Source organism: Bos indicus, chromosome 6, assembly GCF_029378745.1.
Source record: "Bos indicus isolate NIAB-ARS_2022 breed Sahiwal x Tharparkar chromosome 6, NIAB-ARS_B.indTharparkar_mat_pri_1.0, whole genome shotgun sequence".
Lineage (NCBI taxonomy): Eukaryota > Metazoa > Chordata > Mammalia > Artiodactyla > Bovidae > Bos > Bos indicus.
This window is the reverse complement of record NC_091765.1, coordinates 92,536,223-92,553,230: the sequence shown is the minus strand read 5'-3', so window position 1 is coordinate 92,553,230 and position 17,008 is coordinate 92,536,223. Positions and strand designations below refer to the sequence as shown.

The window sequence follows — 17,008 nt, the reverse complement described above, 5'->3', positions numbered from 1 at the left end:
ACTGTTTTCTCATCTGTAAAGCAAGATATAATATTTATGGCAATGTTTTCTAAACATAATATTCTGATTAATATTAATGATTACTTTAAAATATTGATAGAATTGAACTGGCTTTTATTTCTCATATGGGCTTCCTTGGTGGTTCAAATGGTGAAGAATCTGCTTGCAATGCAGGAGACCTGGGTTCGATCCCAGGTCGGGAAGATGCCATAGAGAAGGGAATGGCAACCCACTCCAGTATTCTTCCCTGGAGAATTCCATGGACAGAGGATCCTGGTGGACTACAGTCCATGGGGTGCAAAGAGTCAGACATGACTGAGCACCAACCCTTTATTTCTTATACAGGAAGAGGGATGGAAGATTCCTAGACTGTATGCTACTTCCATTGAGGCATTGGTTATTGACTGGCCTATTTATTAAATAATTAATCAAGGCTAAACTATCATGATTATTCATTTGGCCACAGCATATAGCTGTGGGATCTTAGTAACCCAACCAGGGATTGAACCCAGGACACGGCAGTGAAGGCACCAAATCCTAATCACCGGACCTCCAGGGAAATCCCTGTCCTGATTATTTAAAACTGAATTGGCAAACTCTTACTCTACCAGTTGGGTAGAAAGTTATTATAGATACGGAAAACAGGCAAACTCGAGCCCTCCTAAGGGTGTCAAATCTAAGAAAGATTTTCCCCACCGTGATTGATTCTGTATATATTTAGGAGCCTTTCATTCTTATCATGGATTTGAATATATAATTTTTTGGGTGAACGTTTAATTAGAAAATTTGCTAGCATGTCACTTTGTAAAGTATGCAATATAATAGCCTTCATTTTATATTCCTTTCTTAATTCCCCTAACATCTTGTATGTTAATCTTAACTGATATGACAGATAAAATAAAACCAGCTTTAAAAATACACAAATATATTTTTAATTGGGGGAATTTTATAAGTAAAAAAATGTCTTCTAAAATCAAGCTCACCTCTGATGGATAGAAATTAGCTTTGGCTAACTAGCATTGGTTGAACTTGGAAGAGAATGATCTTAGTATTTCCGTAGAGTGTGTAATATGGCTGGGGTTATAAGTTATCTCTGATCCTAGAAAGCAGTGAATGAAAGCCAGATTAATTTGAATTCCACAGGGTTGTGTGCATACTTGCCTCGTCTGCATATCTAGTTTCCAAAAATAAACTCTTTTTAACTTTTTGACAAATCACTGAAGTTGTTTTTTCTCTCTTCCTTGTTTTAGGCCCACCCAAAATACCTGAGTTGTATTGCAATCAGCTGTTTTTTCCTGGCTGCCAAGACGGTTGAGGAAGACGAGGTAACTTTTCAAGATTAGTCATGTCTCTTTGTTGAAAGTTTTATCCGTTTATTAGCTTGTTTTCTGTTTACCAAAACAAAAACTGAAAAAACGAGTTAATTTTTTTCTGTCCTGCCCTCCCTGCCTCCTCCCCTTTTGCTTTGTCTAGAGAATCCCAGTACTGAAGGTGTTGGCAAGAGACAGTTTCTGTGGCTGTTCTTCTTCTGAAATTCTGCGGATGGAGAGAATTATTCTGGATAAGTTGAATTGGGATCTTCACACAGCCACACCATTGGATTTTCTTCACATTGTAAATTCACCTGAAGTCTTTCAATTTCCTACTTGAGTATATAGTCCTGTTTTAGTAACTTGAAAAGTAGATTGCCCACTCTTTTGGCGGGGACGGGGAGCTGCACTGAGTCTTTGTTGTTGCTTCAGCTTTTCTCTAGTTTTGGGGAGCAGGGGCTGTAGAGCGTGTGGGCTCAGTAGTTGTGGCTCCTGGACTCTAGAGCACAGGCTCAGTAGTTCTGCTGCACGGGCTTAGTTGCTTTTACAGCATGTGGGATCTTCCCAGAGATCAAACCCATGTCTCCTGTATTGGCAGGCAGATACTTTACCCCTGAGTCACCAGCGAAGTCCTTTTTTTTGTTGTTCTGATTTTTAGGAAAAGGAAAATTACTGCAGTTAGCCAAGGAAAAAGTAGAAATTAAGATATATGTCAAATCACTGAAGCTAAAATTGCAAACTTAGAAATTGAGTAATACCTGAGATTACATGAACTTCTGTACATAGCTTATCTAGACATTTAAGTAACTAGAATGATGTTCTTGTGATTTAATTTTAATTTTTTTTTTTTTTTTTTTTAGTTCCATGCCATTGCAGTGTCAACTAGGCCTCAGTTACTTTTTAGTTTGCCCAGTCTGAGCCCATCTCAACATTTGGCATTCCTTACCAAGCAATTACTTCACTGTATGGCCTGCAGCCAACTTCTGCAGTTCAAAGGATCCATGCTTGCCCTGGCGATGGTTAGTCTGGAAATGGAGAAACTCATTCCTGATTGGCTTCCTCTTACAATTGAACTGCTTCAGAAAGCACAGGTAGGTGTCAGTCTAATTAAATGGCATTCATTTGTCTCTTACTGGGAAAATAGGGTTAGCAGATAGTTATAAAAGTAAGATATTTTTAATCTTGTAATGGCAGCTTATTTTTAAGGGCAGACGAAGTATTATTACACACTTTAAATGTATAGGTTAGACGTCTTTTTTTCTCTTTTAAAGCCTAGACAGTATTTTCTCGATTCTTTTCATCCCTCCTCTAGGTGGTGGTGGTTGTTTAGTCACTAAGTCATGTCCAACTTCTTTGCAACCCCATGGATTGCAGCACTAGGCTTTCCTGTCCTTCACTATCTCCTGGAGTTTGCTCAGAATTCATGTCCACTGAGTCGGTGATGCTGTCTAACCATCTAACCTTCTAGGTTGCTGAAAATCTTAATCTTAAAAGATAACTAAGATTCTTGCTAATATAGTCTCCATTGATTTTGTATGAAGAACCTTACTACCTATTAGGCTTCATTACAGTACTTCTGTAGTTAACTTATTTTTTTTAAAAGATAAGGCAAAAACATAAACCGCAAGAAGTTGCTTTTTAGACAAGCAGATAATTTATTGTTGGCTAGAGAAGGAAGTACTTGGCAAATAGAAAGTATATTCCTGAAGTTCCAGGACTTTCTGAAGTAGTTGCCTAAGGTTGGTGAGTAGCTTTATCTGCAAATTGATATAAAATGTTTGAGGTTGGTTAAATTTTTATCAACTATCTATATAAAAACTAAAAATTTAGTGGAGAAAATTCTCATTCAAATGAAAATTTGAAATTCAAATGAAAAGTTAATAATGGTTACTCTGTTAGCAACTATTTGGAGAGGATCCTTACTGGTTCTGTTCATGGCATTAAATGGAACCTACGAGTTTAGATCTGCTGCAAACCATACCCCTTAGCCAAATGAGTCCCTAATAAGACTTTTGAGCCTACTTTCCCTTTTATATGTCCCTGTTTATTCTCATTTGGCAATAGTTATTCTGATTTGTTTTATTAAATTTTATTTAGAGAAGAGACTGCTAAATTCTGAGCATAAAAACATTATGTAATATAAAAACCAACTTCAGCAAACAGCTGCAATCTTTGAGTTGATAAAACTTATTAAAGAATACTATAAAATAAAAATGAGAATAATACTTGAATTTGGTATTTTGTAAGACAGTAACAGTTGATAGATACAAGCTGTAAAAGCTAACAGACCAAAAAAAAGTTAGCAGACATATAAAATATACTTTAGGGCAGCCTCTCAGCTCTGAGAATTTCATGCTTTAGTTTGTGAGCAGAGAAGAGCTATCTTTTCATAAAAAGAATGATGATAATAGAGCAATATATCAACTAGAGCTCTATTCCTCTTAGCTGTGTTTTATTCTGCTTTAGCATAGCCCAGCTTGTTCTCCTTCCCTGGGACCCATGATATTAGTGTAATACAGGCTGTTTCTCCATACACAAGGAGATACCTTCTTTTACTTGCATTTGTTACATTGAAATAATTGAGAAATGTTTTTTTCTATTGAAATAATGCTATAATGAAAATAAACCCTGGGAGATAGTTGCTAGTTAGTGAGAATTTTTAGAAAGTAACATCAAAAACTACCACTTAAGGGAATAGTGTGACACAGAGCACTTACTTTGCCTACCTTGAGTGTTGGAAAAGGAAATTGAATGTTAATCATTTACATTAGACTCTGGAAGTGGGGGAAGGGACATTAAGAGAACCTCCTACATTTTTCATCTTTATTGGAATGAAGGACATAGCTCTAAATGCCTCCATGACTTTGTTTCTGTGCCTGTTTCCAAGTTAGTGCAGAGAAAATTTGCTATGTGAAGAGTTACTAGCACTGAGAAAGGACAAGCTTTGAACCGTAAATAAGAATATTGTAAATAACATGTATATTCTGCAGCTTTGATGGCTTGTTCTTTGCTGAAGAACATTAGAGAATATGCTTATTCTCTATTGTAAGTCTTCTGGTGCTAAAAGAAAGTGTTCACCAAAACTGTTCTCCCCAGGTATTATTATAAGCTTGGAATTTGAAGGAACCTTCTTAAAAATCAGATTATTCAAACTCTTTATTTTATAGCTGCAGCGCAGAGAACTTGGGATTTTCTCAGAGACACACAAAACTTGGTAGTAAAGAAAACTAGAAAAACCCCAGTGCTTTATCTATACCATAAAAATCTTGAAGATTGTAGTCCAGTGGTTTTCAGTGTTTTCTTTAGAAATAGAACTCTTCCTCACCCGCCTCCCCCCAAATCTTGTACACGTACAATTCCCAAATCCTAAATAGTAAAGTATTACTTTGTAATATGTGTTTGGGGCAGAAGCCTATCAGATGCAGTCCTATTCAACATGGCCTCTTCTCTTTCATAAGCTGTTTGGACATAGTTTGAAAACCACTGTTCCATTGTCTTATATATGTATATAGTTATGTTACATTTATTGAGAAATCTATGGTCAAGGTATTGGGGATACAGTGATTCCAAAAAAAGTCTCTGCTCCATGTAGTAGTCAAGTTATAATGAGGAAGACAGTTAAAAACACACATAAGATCACAAAACTTCAGAGAGTTTGAGACTTGGTCTTAGCAATTCTCTGAAATCTTAGTGGCCCAAATCTGTGCTTAGTCGCTCAGTTGTCTCCAACTCTTTGCAACCACATGGACTGTAGCCCGCCAGGCTCCTCTGTCCATGGGATTCTCCAGGCAAGACTACTGGAGTGGGTAGCCATTGCCTTCCCCAGGCCCAAATATGAGTGGCTCCTTATTCTTTAAGACAGTTATTTTTGCTAAGTTCATCTCTGTTCACATAGGAACACTACGTCTAGTATCTTTGTAATTAGACCTGTGACAAAGCCATAGTAATATCAGATACTCCTCCTGGATTTCTAGTTGTTGTATAGGAAGTTCTTGCATCAGATTGCTAAGATGGTACCGACATTACTTCTGACATGTTTCCCAGTGTCGTGGTTTGAGAGGACTGCTATTGGTCCATCACAGGCGTCCATGCTGTGAGGGGCCCCATTGTCAGCAGCTCTGCCTGTGTTCCCTCTGGACTTCAGACAAAGTACAGGGAGTGTTTCCTGGTTTGAAAGGCAAGCCTTCTCTTGTCTTTTCTAGTCTCCTCACCCACTCTACTGCCACATCACCACCCCTCTTACCTCTTATGCTACCTTTTGGTCATCATTTTGAGCTGGCCAACCCTCTTTCTTCTTACTCCTCTCATTGTTCTGTTTCTGTGGCTGTACTCATGTTCTCCTCTGATTGATGCCATCTGCCTTGATAATCTCAGGATGTTAAATCTCCCCAGATGAGCTTGGTGGTCTTCCTGTCCCTAAAGCGATAAAGCATCTGCCTGCAATGCAGGAGACCCGGGTTTGATCCCTGGGTTGGGAAGATCCCCTGGAGAAGGAAATGGCAACCCAATCCAGTATTCTTGCCTGGAGAATCCCATGGACAGAGGAGCCAGGCGGGCTACAGTCCACAGGGTCGCAGAGTCAGACACGACTGAGCAACTTCACTTAACTTTAACTTCCTGTCCCTAACCAAGGTCCCTAGTCAAAGTATAAGTTTACCTCTGTGGTGTAGTGTTAAGAGTATGGAGTTCAAGAAGCAGGCCCTCCCCACCAGGTCTTCTAGTCCTTCCTGAAGGTGCCTCGAGTCTGACTCCTTATGGCACTAGTGTTTTCAGGGCTTTGGGTCCATCTGAATCAGTTACATAATGCTATTCCGATCCCCCTTTCCCATCAGTAACCTGTTCGGCTGTCTGCTCTGTAAATGTTCAAGGCTATTTGCCTTACCTCCTTGGTAAGCTGAATTACAGTTCTGTTTGTTTTTCTAGCAAGGGATACTTGAAAATAGTTACCCTTGAGGGAGATGGTCGTCCTAAAAAATAACAATAAATGTTCTCTTGACACTCTGCAACTAGAACATGTTCATTTTAAATCATTCTATGAGTTTCATTAGAGAACTTGTCTGGTGTCTAAAGTTGCAGTAATTCCAGTATATATGCTTATTTTGTTTCTTCCACTGTATCTTAGCAAGGGCCATATTTTATTTTCTTAGAACAAACTCAGGTTGCAATAGAAGGAATTTATGTTGATGAATTACTTTGGACAGAGGATTTAATTTGGGTAGACCATCATTAGATGGTCTGTGTGTGCTTGCATGCTCCGTTGTGTTCAACGCTTTCTGACCCCTGGATATAGCCTGCCAGGCTCCTCTGTCCATGGAACTTTCAGGGCAGTACTGAAGCTGGTTGCCGTTTCCTACTCCAAGGGATCTTCCGGACCCAGGGATCACACCCGCCTCTTGTGTTTCCTGCATTGGCAGGCAGATTCTTTACCACTGCACCACCTTGCGAAGCTTCATTAGGTGGTAGCAGTTTGTAAAACCTTCAGTGTCTTTCTAGCCCTGTTTTCTGCCAGTCCTCACATTTACTTACTACTTCCACAGAGAAAGTTTTTAGTGACACAGTCTTCTTTTTACTTGAAAAACATGTTTTTCTTCAGGCTTCTTCTGTGATACTATGCCCAGTGACTAAGGCATTAGAATATTTGTGATATTTTTACTTTTCTCGGCCATTAGTGTCATTCATTTGTTGAAGAACAACAGAATAAACTGGGTACTTACTTTTTAGACATAATTTTTTTTACACTGTAGTCTTCTTTCCATGTCCCAATTCCTTTTTCTCTGTTACCTGTCTTTTGGAGGCTATTTGAAGAAGTGGGGTCCTGGCCTGGAGTACCAGGTGCCTTAAAGAACTCTGAAGCCCCATCCCTCTCCTGTGTGCTTTGTTCCACTGTCTTTGTTTTTTAATTTGGCTGCACTAGGTCTTATTTGCAGCATGTGGGATATACTTCCTTCACCAGGGGTCAAACCCAGGCCTCCTGCACAGTCTTTTTAGCCATTGGACCACCAGGGAAGTCCCATTCCACTGTTTTTAGCATGGCTTAGCTTGTTTCACATCCCTGGGACATGATAAGCCTTAGCCTACAGTTATAATCTTGAAAGTTATCATATAACTTTTTTTGTTTTAAGAGAAAATAAATTCTAATACTAGTTAATAATATCTTGCCTGTTAGGGTGTTAGCTAGAGCCTTTCAAACTAGGGGAAAAAAATTGGTGAACAAAATACATATGAAAAATGGTCATTTTCATATGTAGTTTCTGGTAATTTCAGACACTGTTACATTTGTACATGATGACTAACACTAGCCTCTCATCTTTGTATACTTTCCTGGGTAATAGGTAATGAGTTTATTTTAATGCATTTTATGATTATTTAAAAAATTTTTGGCCACACCACCCTGTAGCATGTGGGACCTTAGTTCCCCAACCAGGGACTGAACTGTCACCCCCTGCATTGGAAGGTGGAGTTTTAACACTAGACTGCAGGGGAAGTTCCAGCAAGGAGTATATTTAGAGATAAAAAGTTTTGTCACCAAATATGTTCTTGCAGAGCATGTTATTTTCCTTTATTTTCTCTGTGGTGTTGCAAAGTCATACTGTGTGCTACAGGGTTTTTTAGGTATGAATAAGAATTGGTTGAGAAATGTCCAAAGATACCTATAGAATACATCAGCCTGAAAGTGATCGCTGGTAGTTAGTCAAGATAGACTTCCTGGAGGTGGTGGCAGTTAGCCAGACCTGGAAGGAATACATAATACAGTTTCAAAAGGGTAAAGTAAGAAAGGGCAAAATTTGTGCAGAGTAGAGAGCATGTTTGTTTGAAAGGAATACAGACCATAAATTGGGATATGTTAGGAGGAAATACAGAGAAGGCAATGGCAACCTACTCCAGTACTCTTTTGCCTGGAAAATCCCATGGACAGAGGAGCCTGGTAGGCTGCAGTCCATGGGGTCGCAAAGAGTGGGACACAACTGAGTGACTTCACTTTTACTTTTCACTTTCATGCACTGGAGAAGGAAATGGCAACCCACTCCAGTGTTCTTGGCTGGAGAATCCCAGGGACGGCGGAGCCTGGTGGGCTGTTGTCTATGGGGTCACACAGAGTTGGACACGACTGAAGCGACTTAGCAGCAGCAGCAAGAGGAAATAAGACTGGAAAGGCTTCCCAGGTGGCACAGTGGTAAAGAATATGCCTGCCAATGCAGGAGACTCAGGTTCGATCCCTGAGTCAGGAAGATACCCTGGAAAAGAAAATGGCAACCCACTCCAGTATTCTTGCCTGAAAAGTTCTGTGGACAGAGGCCTGGGGGCTATAGCCCATGGAGTTGCAAAGAGTTGGACATGACTGAGCACACAGCTCACACAAGACAGGAAAAGAAGGTTGGGTCAGATTGTGGAGAGCCTTCTTAATTCCGAACTAAAGAAGTAGATTATTTCTGGTAGGCACTTGGGGTGCTGAGGAATTAAATAGAGGAATTAATTTAAATTTGTGTTGTATAGGAATTTTGACTAAGGCTATAATTGTAGGGAAAGTAAGGCAGAAAGAGACTAATTAATTTAATTAGACTCTATCACAAGATTTTGAAGGCCTTCCATGTAGTCATTGGTGCTAGAAACTTAAATAAAAATCAATATGATACAATGGCTACCTCTTGGGATCTTATAGTCTGTAGTAGAAAAGCGTAAATGGTTAAATAGATTATTCTAACACAGTGTGGTAAGTATGATAACAGCTTGATACAAAAACGGATGATCCTGGGATTTGGGGTTTGGGAGGGATAAGGGAAGTCAGGGGTGGCTTCAAAAAGGACTGATACCTGAATTATTCTGAAGGATAAGAAGGAGTTGAATTATCCTGAAGGATAAGGAGTTAGTGAAACTTCCTCATTAAACAAAAATCTTAGCAAAAATGTTTTTTGCTAGTGCTGTCAAGCCTGCTATTTGCTACAGAAATACAACTTGTGAAAGGTTTTCATTTACTCTGTTTAAAAAAAAAAGTTGTTCAAAAATTCTTAGACAGCCTTCCCCATCCCTTATTTAAATTTTTTCTTGCCTCTGGCTGCTTCTCTAAATTCTTAATGGATTTTGTTTATCTGTACATTGAATGTTAGTCACTTAATTGTGACTGACTCTTTGCAACCCCATGAACTGTAGCCTACCAGGCTCCTCTGTCCATGGGATTCTCCAGGCAAGAATACTGGAGTGGGTTGCCATTTCCTTCTCCAGGGGATCTTGAACCTGGGTCTTCTGCATTCCAGACAGATTGTTTGCTGTTAGAGCCGAAAGCATGTGTATGTATGTGTGTGTGTCTGTGTATATAGATACACACATATATAATATGTATCTTTATAATATATATATATATAAGGGAGTATATATATTAATATCTAATCATCTGTATTTTGGTCTTCACTAAAGACGTTGGAGGAGGCAAAGAGGGTGAGGTGAAAGGCCTTCTGGACAGGGGAGATAGCCTGAACAAAAAGCAGATGTTAGATATATATCAGTGAAAAAAGAATAATTTCTACTTTCATGAAGATGTCCAGCATATAATTGCAAATAGAGAATTCAAGTTCCAAAGTGGTTTATATTATAAATACAGATCTGGACACACATTCTAAAAATGATGGGTTAGGCTGGAGGAATTAGATGAGTTGGAGGTAAAAGATGTGAGGAGAGAAGCCTTGGGGGACGGGGCATGAGGAGAAAAAGTGGCTAGCAGAAAGGACAGAGCCACCTCCACTGATTATTTTTCTTTCTCGCCTGGCTCAGATGGATAGCTCCCAGCTGATCCACTGTCGGGAGCTTGTGGCACATCACCTTTCTACTCTGCAGTCTTCCCTGCCTCTAAATTCCGTTTATGTCTACCGTCCCCTCAAGCACACCCTGGTGACCTGTGACAGAGGCGTGTTCAGATTACACCCCTCCTCTGTCCCAGGCCCAGACTTCTCCAAGGACAACAGCAGACCAGAAGTGCCAGTCAGAGGCCCAGCAGCCTTCTGCCACCATCTCCCAGCTGCCAGTGGGTGCAAGTATGCCTCTGCCAAACGCAAAGTGGAGGAAATGGAAGTGGACGACTTCTACGATGGGATCAAACGGCTCTATAACGAAGATAACGCTTCCGAAAGTGTGGGTTCTGTGTGTGGCACTGATTTATCACGGCAAGAGGGACAGGCTTCTCCTTGTCCACCTCTGCAGCCTGTTTCTGTCATGTAGCTGCAAGAGTTACCTTCAAGTGCAAACTAAGGTAGACGACTCGGGATGGGAGCATGGAAAACCAGGATAGGCTACGTAAGGTATATATCTTTTCAGGCTGATTTGAAATGAGCCAGAGGAAAAAACCCAGTTGATTTGTATGACTAATTATAATTCAACAATATTTAAGCACTTAAAGACCAAAAAAAAAAAGTCTAAAGATCAAAAAAATTTTTAGTAAAAAATTCCTTTGTAGTATTTGTCAGTTCTACCCTTTTCTCTGCTAAAATGTAACGTGTAGATTGCCTTGTGTCAGAAACTCAGTGTTTTTTTTTAAATTCCAAAATTCCTAGCTAGCAAACCTTGTCCCAGAATCCTGATTTAATTTTCTTCTTGCTTTTGCTTGCTTCTTTGAATACTAAATGAATTTTATGCATGTTGATCTATGGCCTGTTGATGAGGAAACCCTCAAAGTTTATTTTTAGCAATCTAGTGAACAAATTATTTCAGTGTGACAGCCATGTTTAATCCATGATTCAAATACAAATTAATCTGGAAAAGGTACTTCAAAATTGCCCCATATGAATCAGGTGGTAAAAAGGACCCCTGTTACCATTGTTGATTTTTGTCTCCTTTCAATTTCTAGAGTTTGAAAATAAAATTATTTTCAGTTTTTGTTTATCTTAAATTGAAGCTTAAAAGTGGCACGTGATTAAGACACTCTTAGGTTTGTTGAAAGGATTTTTGACATTTGTATAAAAATTTGTGATAAAGACTATATCGAGGTGCTCACTAAAGAAACGTAACAGCTAAAGTTAGGTTTTTTAAACTGCTCAGTTCACTCATTTATAATCAGCAGGAGAGACTCTCTAGATGTTGGGGCAGCTCTGTGATTGGGATCTGTAACATGTATTAACTGAATTCAGTACCCTAGTTTTATGTTAAGCCATTAGGATTTTTCTTGATCAGTTAACCCCCTGCCTCCCCAGCCTACTTGTATTTCTTGATCAGTTAATCCCCCTGCCTCCCCAACCTACCTGTATTTCTCTTAATGACTTCTGGATTCTGAGCTCCCTGTGCAGTCTGAAGAAGGTATTGCAGTCAGAACCATGTACTGATGATAAAAGCCACTGGTAGCAATAAATGTTGTCCTTAACCTTTTTATCTTTTTTTTCTGCTCGTGAAGAGGTACAAATTCTTGATTGGTTAAGCATTGCTATTTCAACTATAAAAGATGATAAAAATACTAATATGCTTGCGGAAAATAAAACAAAGGGGGGAATTAAATGTGACTGAGTTTAGGGTTTGACATTTTTCCTTCCTTATATTTTCTAACTGGTGGACTGTGACCTTCCAAACAATAAATTCTTAGCTTAAGGAACTGTGAGGGCAGGCATTTCCCTTGTCTTGATAACCTGTCATTTTTAACCCACTGATTTTGCTCTGGTTTAGCAGACCACAAGTATTCTCCAGTCTGCATTTGACTTTTAAATTCTTGTGGTAGGGTTGGCTACCTGCTACAGTCCAATCAAGGGGGAAATGTCTCCTGACATCGAAGTACAAGGGAGTGAATAGGACAAGGTTCAGCTTCTGACATATCAAATATAAAGCTTTCCAATATCATGAAGTTTTGTTGAACATGTAACTGTAACTTCTAAAGACTCAAATTATTGAAATTAGTCTATAAGCTCTTAACAGGAGAATGTCTCGTAAGCCTATTAGTATTTTGAGGTTTGGCCACTAGATGGTGCTTTTAGAAAAACCATCTTTTTAAGTTTCAGGAGAAACTGGGCTTACTGTGACGGAATGAGCAGTTTAAGCCCTCACCTCTTGTTGCTAAACATCAGCATCATGTGCAGCTGTAAGTTCACATCACTTAAGCCATGGGAGGCCTGTGCACGTGGGACTGATGGGAAATTACCAAGATCTGCCATGCTGGGACTTAGATGTGGCTAAGTATGTCTCAACACAACAAAAACATTCTAAAAATTAAAGATCGTAATGTTTGGTTAAGTTGTTTGGTCCTGCACCCTAGAAATACGTTTGGGAATACTTGAAAATAGCCAAGTCCCAAAAGCTTGCTGCTTTTATTTTCAGTTGGATTTGACCGATCATAGGACAGAAGGCGATGGCGACCCACTCCAGTACTCTTGCCTGGAAAATCCCATGGATGGAGGAGCCTGGTAGGCTGTAGTCCGTGAGGTTGCGAAGAGTGGGAAACGACTGAGCCACTTCACTTTCACTTTTCACTTTCATGCATTGGAGAAGGAAATGGCAACCCACTCCAGTGTTCTTGCCTGGAGAATCCCAGGGACTGAGGAGTCTGGTAGGCTGCCGTCTATGGGGTCGCAGAGTTGGACACAACTGAAGCGACTTAGCTTAGCAGTAGGACAGAAGATGGAAGTATAGGCTTAAACGTGGTAAAGCTAGGAACAAGGAGTTAAACTGACAGCTTCCCCTCACCGTATTAAGAAGTTTACAGACCTTCCTCTATTTACAACAGAGTTAAATCTTGATAAACTCATAAGTTGAAAATATCCTTAAATCAAAAATGAATTTAGTGCACCTAATCTACTAAACACCATAGCTTATGAACCTAGTCCACCTCAAGTGCTCAATACACTTAACATTAACCTCCAGTTGGGCTGAATCCATTTAACACAAAGCCTGTTCTACAACACAGGAATCAGATATCCTGTGAAATGTGTTGAATCCTGCCCTTAAGTGGAAAACTGGTTCTAAGTCTGTCAGTTATTTTCCTTTCATGAGTGCATGGCTGACTGGAGCTGCTGCTGCTAAGTCACTTTAGTCGTGTCCAACTCTGCGACCCCATAGACGGCAGCCCAACAGACTCCTCCGTCCCTGGGATTCTCCAGGCAAGAGTACTGGAGTGGGTTGCCATTTCCTTCTCCAAGGCATGAAAATGAAAAGTGAAGTCGCTCAGTCGTGTCCGACTCTTAGCGACCCCATGGACTGCAGCCCACCAGGCTCCTCCGTCCATGGGATTTTCCAGGCAGGAATACCGGAGTGGGGTGCCATTGCCTGCTGCTACTGCCCAGCAAAGAGTATCCGTACTGCATATGGCTAGCCCAAGACAAGATCCAAATCCAGAACTACAGTTTCTTCTTAATGTATATCACTCACACCATCACGAAGTCAAACCATATTAAGTCAGGGACCTTCTGCAGTGGTTTGCGTGATGTAAGACCCATGTGTAGTACAGAGACATGCCTCTCCCTGTGCCACCTCTGGGTCATTGACAAGCTGTCCTAAGAGGTAACCAAGAACATCTTACCAGATAGAGAAGTTTAGATAGCCCACAACTCTAGGTTTTTCAGGTTCTAGGAGGCTGAACCTCTCCATTTCTCTCAACTCAAAGTATGAGTTTCATGGCACATCCAATGTCAAAACTTTTGACCTTACTATGTTACATAACAGTAGGCCAGTGAACTTAAAACTACTGAAAAGCAATCAGTGTGTTTTGCTTTTTGGAATACTATCTCTTGCAGTTTAGCCCAAGAAGGGCTTACCTCTTACTCCCAGTTTGCTGTATGAGGTATACAGAGACATGCAGTTCATAACATGTGGCTACATCCCCCAGTGCCTAATGTTGGCCTAGTGTAGTATAAAAGTATTTGGGGAGAGGAAAAGAGTGGGAAGACGGATGGATATAAAGCAAGGGCAAGGAGAGCTAGAGCTGCACCTCTTCAGCATTCTAAAAGCCCTGTGCAGGGCATGGTTAGGCAGAGTTTGTAGAACGCTATTGTGCATCCTACCCCCGTCATACCCAAAATTTATTTTTTTTTTTTTTTGGACAGGAACCAACCTTAAAGTAATAGCTTCATGCCTCTCGGTGCCATAATTTGCCAAGAAAAAAGCTTTTCTTTGGTGCCAAGAAAGTTTCCGTAGTGGACTGACAGGCCGTTTCAACTCACAGTACTGCAAATAACTGATTTGAGGAAGACATGAAATCTTCATCTGTACCTCCAACGATGTTCCACTAATGATCAAAAGATCTCATTTATTTACAGCTACCTGTCAGAATAGGCAGGTTGGAAAAGGAGGTGAGCAGATACCCAGGCTTGCAATTAGTCTTTTCATATTAACACATTCAGCCCTAAGGGTGCCACTTGTTGGCTAGGGACTGATCTGAAAGCTACATGGTAACAATCACAAGGACTAAATACCAGTCTTAAGGATTCAAATGCAAGGATCTTCAAAGTGAGCCATGTTGCCAACACTGTCTCCAAGGTGGAAAGATGGCAGTCATCTGCAAAGCAAAAGGTTTTGCATAGAACTGCCATTTAAGTACAGTGAAAATTACTTAGTTTTTCAGATGTCCAGAACTGTTTACCCATACGGGACAATGATAAGTAGAAAAGTCAAAATAACTAAGAAGGAAGCTTAGGTACAGTCGATGGGAAAAAGTACAGTGGAGCCTACTGGTATGATGACCTAATTTTATCTCACTCAGCTCAGTGCATACTAATTCAGAAGATCAGGTTTCTCCTTTATACGTGTGCTGTGCCAATCTCAAAGAGATCATCTAGGATACACTTCGAGCAATAAGGCAGAGTCTGTAGCTGAAGCAAGGTTTTTTGTTTTTTAAAAGACTATGAAAAATAAAAAGCCTGTTATCAAAATAGGTTCAGCTGGTTCAGTTCTCCCTGCTTTTCAACAATCTACTTTGGGACAAGCGAGTAATGTTTATTTTTCATCTCTCTTAGCTGGTCAGCCAAGAGAACTTGAGAACCTACCAGTTTTATCAACACTTGAGAAAAAGAACCTGAAGTAAACGGGAGGTTAGCTGTGTGCTTGACCTGTGCTGTCCATTACCCACACTCCCTAGATAACTGAACAGAAACCAACCTGGATGGAACAGCCAGCTCTCTCACCCCTCCCACTAAGATGTCACCATTACACTTCTCTAGCCTGAGGCCTAAAAGGGGAACAGCAGTAATAGATTACACATTTCTCTACGTAAGGACAAAAATACTGCCTAATTTGAGTTTTAAATATTGCTCAAAAAATGTCTTTACAATCTGACACAAAATTTGTTTTCAAAATGAGTGACAGGGTAAAGTTGATATTAAAATAATGAAAGGAGCTTAAAAATAAATCCAATTATTGTGCTTAGTAATCAACAGTGGTTTCACACAATAGGATGTCTGTGTTCAACTTACAAGACTGATAGTATGTCATGCTGTAGCATCAGTTAATGAGTTGATACCCACCCATCCATCCATCAAACCACTGATCACATCTTAGCAGATTTCTATCCTTGCAGATTATAGTGTAATATGGAGGGGACGGCTCTCAACTCATATTTTAACTATTTAATGGCTCAAATGAACTTGATTTTAATAACACGTAATAACAGTGTCTAAGTAAAGGAAGCCTCTCACCAGTATGCTTATCCAGTTAGACTAAATAACCTCTTTCCAAGAATCAAATGATTCAAGAGGCAGGCACTGTTGCTTCATCATTTCACCTTTCAACCAAAGCATATGTTTACCATTCTTAAATAAAGCGGGGAACTCTCTTAAGGATCTTTACCAAATGCAACTCATGCCACAATATCCATCTGCTATGGGGCTAAAAACTGATGGAAATAAGCAAAAACTATTGACAAGAAATGAAAAGGTAGCAAACTGCACGTTCATGCTTAAAATAGAAATGAGTTTGGAAATTGCACCTTGACTACAAAAATTGCCCCTAGGAGGTGACTGCTGACAAAACCACCTACCCCTGCATCCAGCCCGTCACAGACGAGTCAACATCAGAAGTCACTGACTCCACAGCCAGAAGTGTGTGTGTGTGTGTGTGTACTTGAAGCAATTTTCAGCATTTTTTTTTTCCTCATTTGGCAAACGTGGAGAAAGCCACCTGGCTGACTGGCAAACGTGCATGAGAACCATTGTTTACAACGCTCCTGTTGTCTGGGACAGGATATGTACGTGGGGGTTTGTTTCCATGGTCCAGGACACAAAAACTCTGGACATGTGGTAAAGAAGAGCTTCACAATAAATAAAAAGGCAAGCATGGGCCAGAAAGTTATTTTAACGTACCTTTAAATATAAATTGAGTCCCAGAGGCAGAAAAATCACCTACCCAACACTGGCACATTTTAAACATGATTAAGACTTGCAGGTCAAAATCCCAGTGACAGCACTGGGATTTGTTGCTGTATTTGAGATGAGGAGAGCATCTTAAACACAATTCTGTGGCTTAAATGTCACTTAACTTTCCCCTTGAGCTTAAAATTGGCATAATTTTGATACCAAAACTAAGTCTGAATAACCAATACATAAAAACAAACTGGCTAAGTAGAAAAAAAAATTTTTTTTTTCCAAAACAGAATCCCAAACCCCAAAAACTTATATATAGGATGCAGGTAACAGAAAGAGTCAAATAAAACAACAGTGGTTCCTGAATTTAAAGGAAGGATGCCCACTTCTCTCTCTCAAGAGGCAGACGATCAGCTGAAAAATAAAAATATTGTATCAATA

General features: G+C 39.9%; 2 protein-coding genes across 4 annotated transcripts in view; one reads left to right on the top strand and one right to left on the bottom strand.

Moving 5' to 3' along the window:
- Positions 1-11,655, top strand: part of CCNI (cyclin I) — a 38,729-nt gene extending 27,074 nt beyond the window's left edge. The window contains exons 4-7 of the mRNA XM_019962976.2: positions 1,251-1,325; positions 1,474-1,614; positions 2,171-2,401; positions 10,077-11,655. Of these exons, the coding sequence (XP_019818535.1) occupies positions 1,251-1,325; positions 1,474-1,614; positions 2,171-2,401; positions 10,077-10,520 (891 nt within the window). The 3' untranslated portion in view covers positions 10,521-11,655. The remainder of the gene's footprint in view (positions 1-1,250; positions 1,326-1,473; positions 1,615-2,170; positions 2,402-10,076) is intronic.
- The window catches only part of SEPTIN11 (septin 11), a 145,528-nt gene continuing 136,809 nt past the window's right edge, over positions 8,290-17,008 (bottom strand). For all 3 annotated transcript variants that reach the window (XR_011567239.1, XM_019962972.2, XM_019962975.2), the window contains one exon: positions 8,290-16,981. Coding sequence is in view for 1 of the 3 variants with exons in the window: in XM_019962975.2 (XP_019818534.1) it covers positions 16,978-16,981 (4 nt within the window). In the remaining 2 variants the exon portion in view is untranslated. The remainder of the gene's footprint in view (positions 16,982-17,008) is intronic.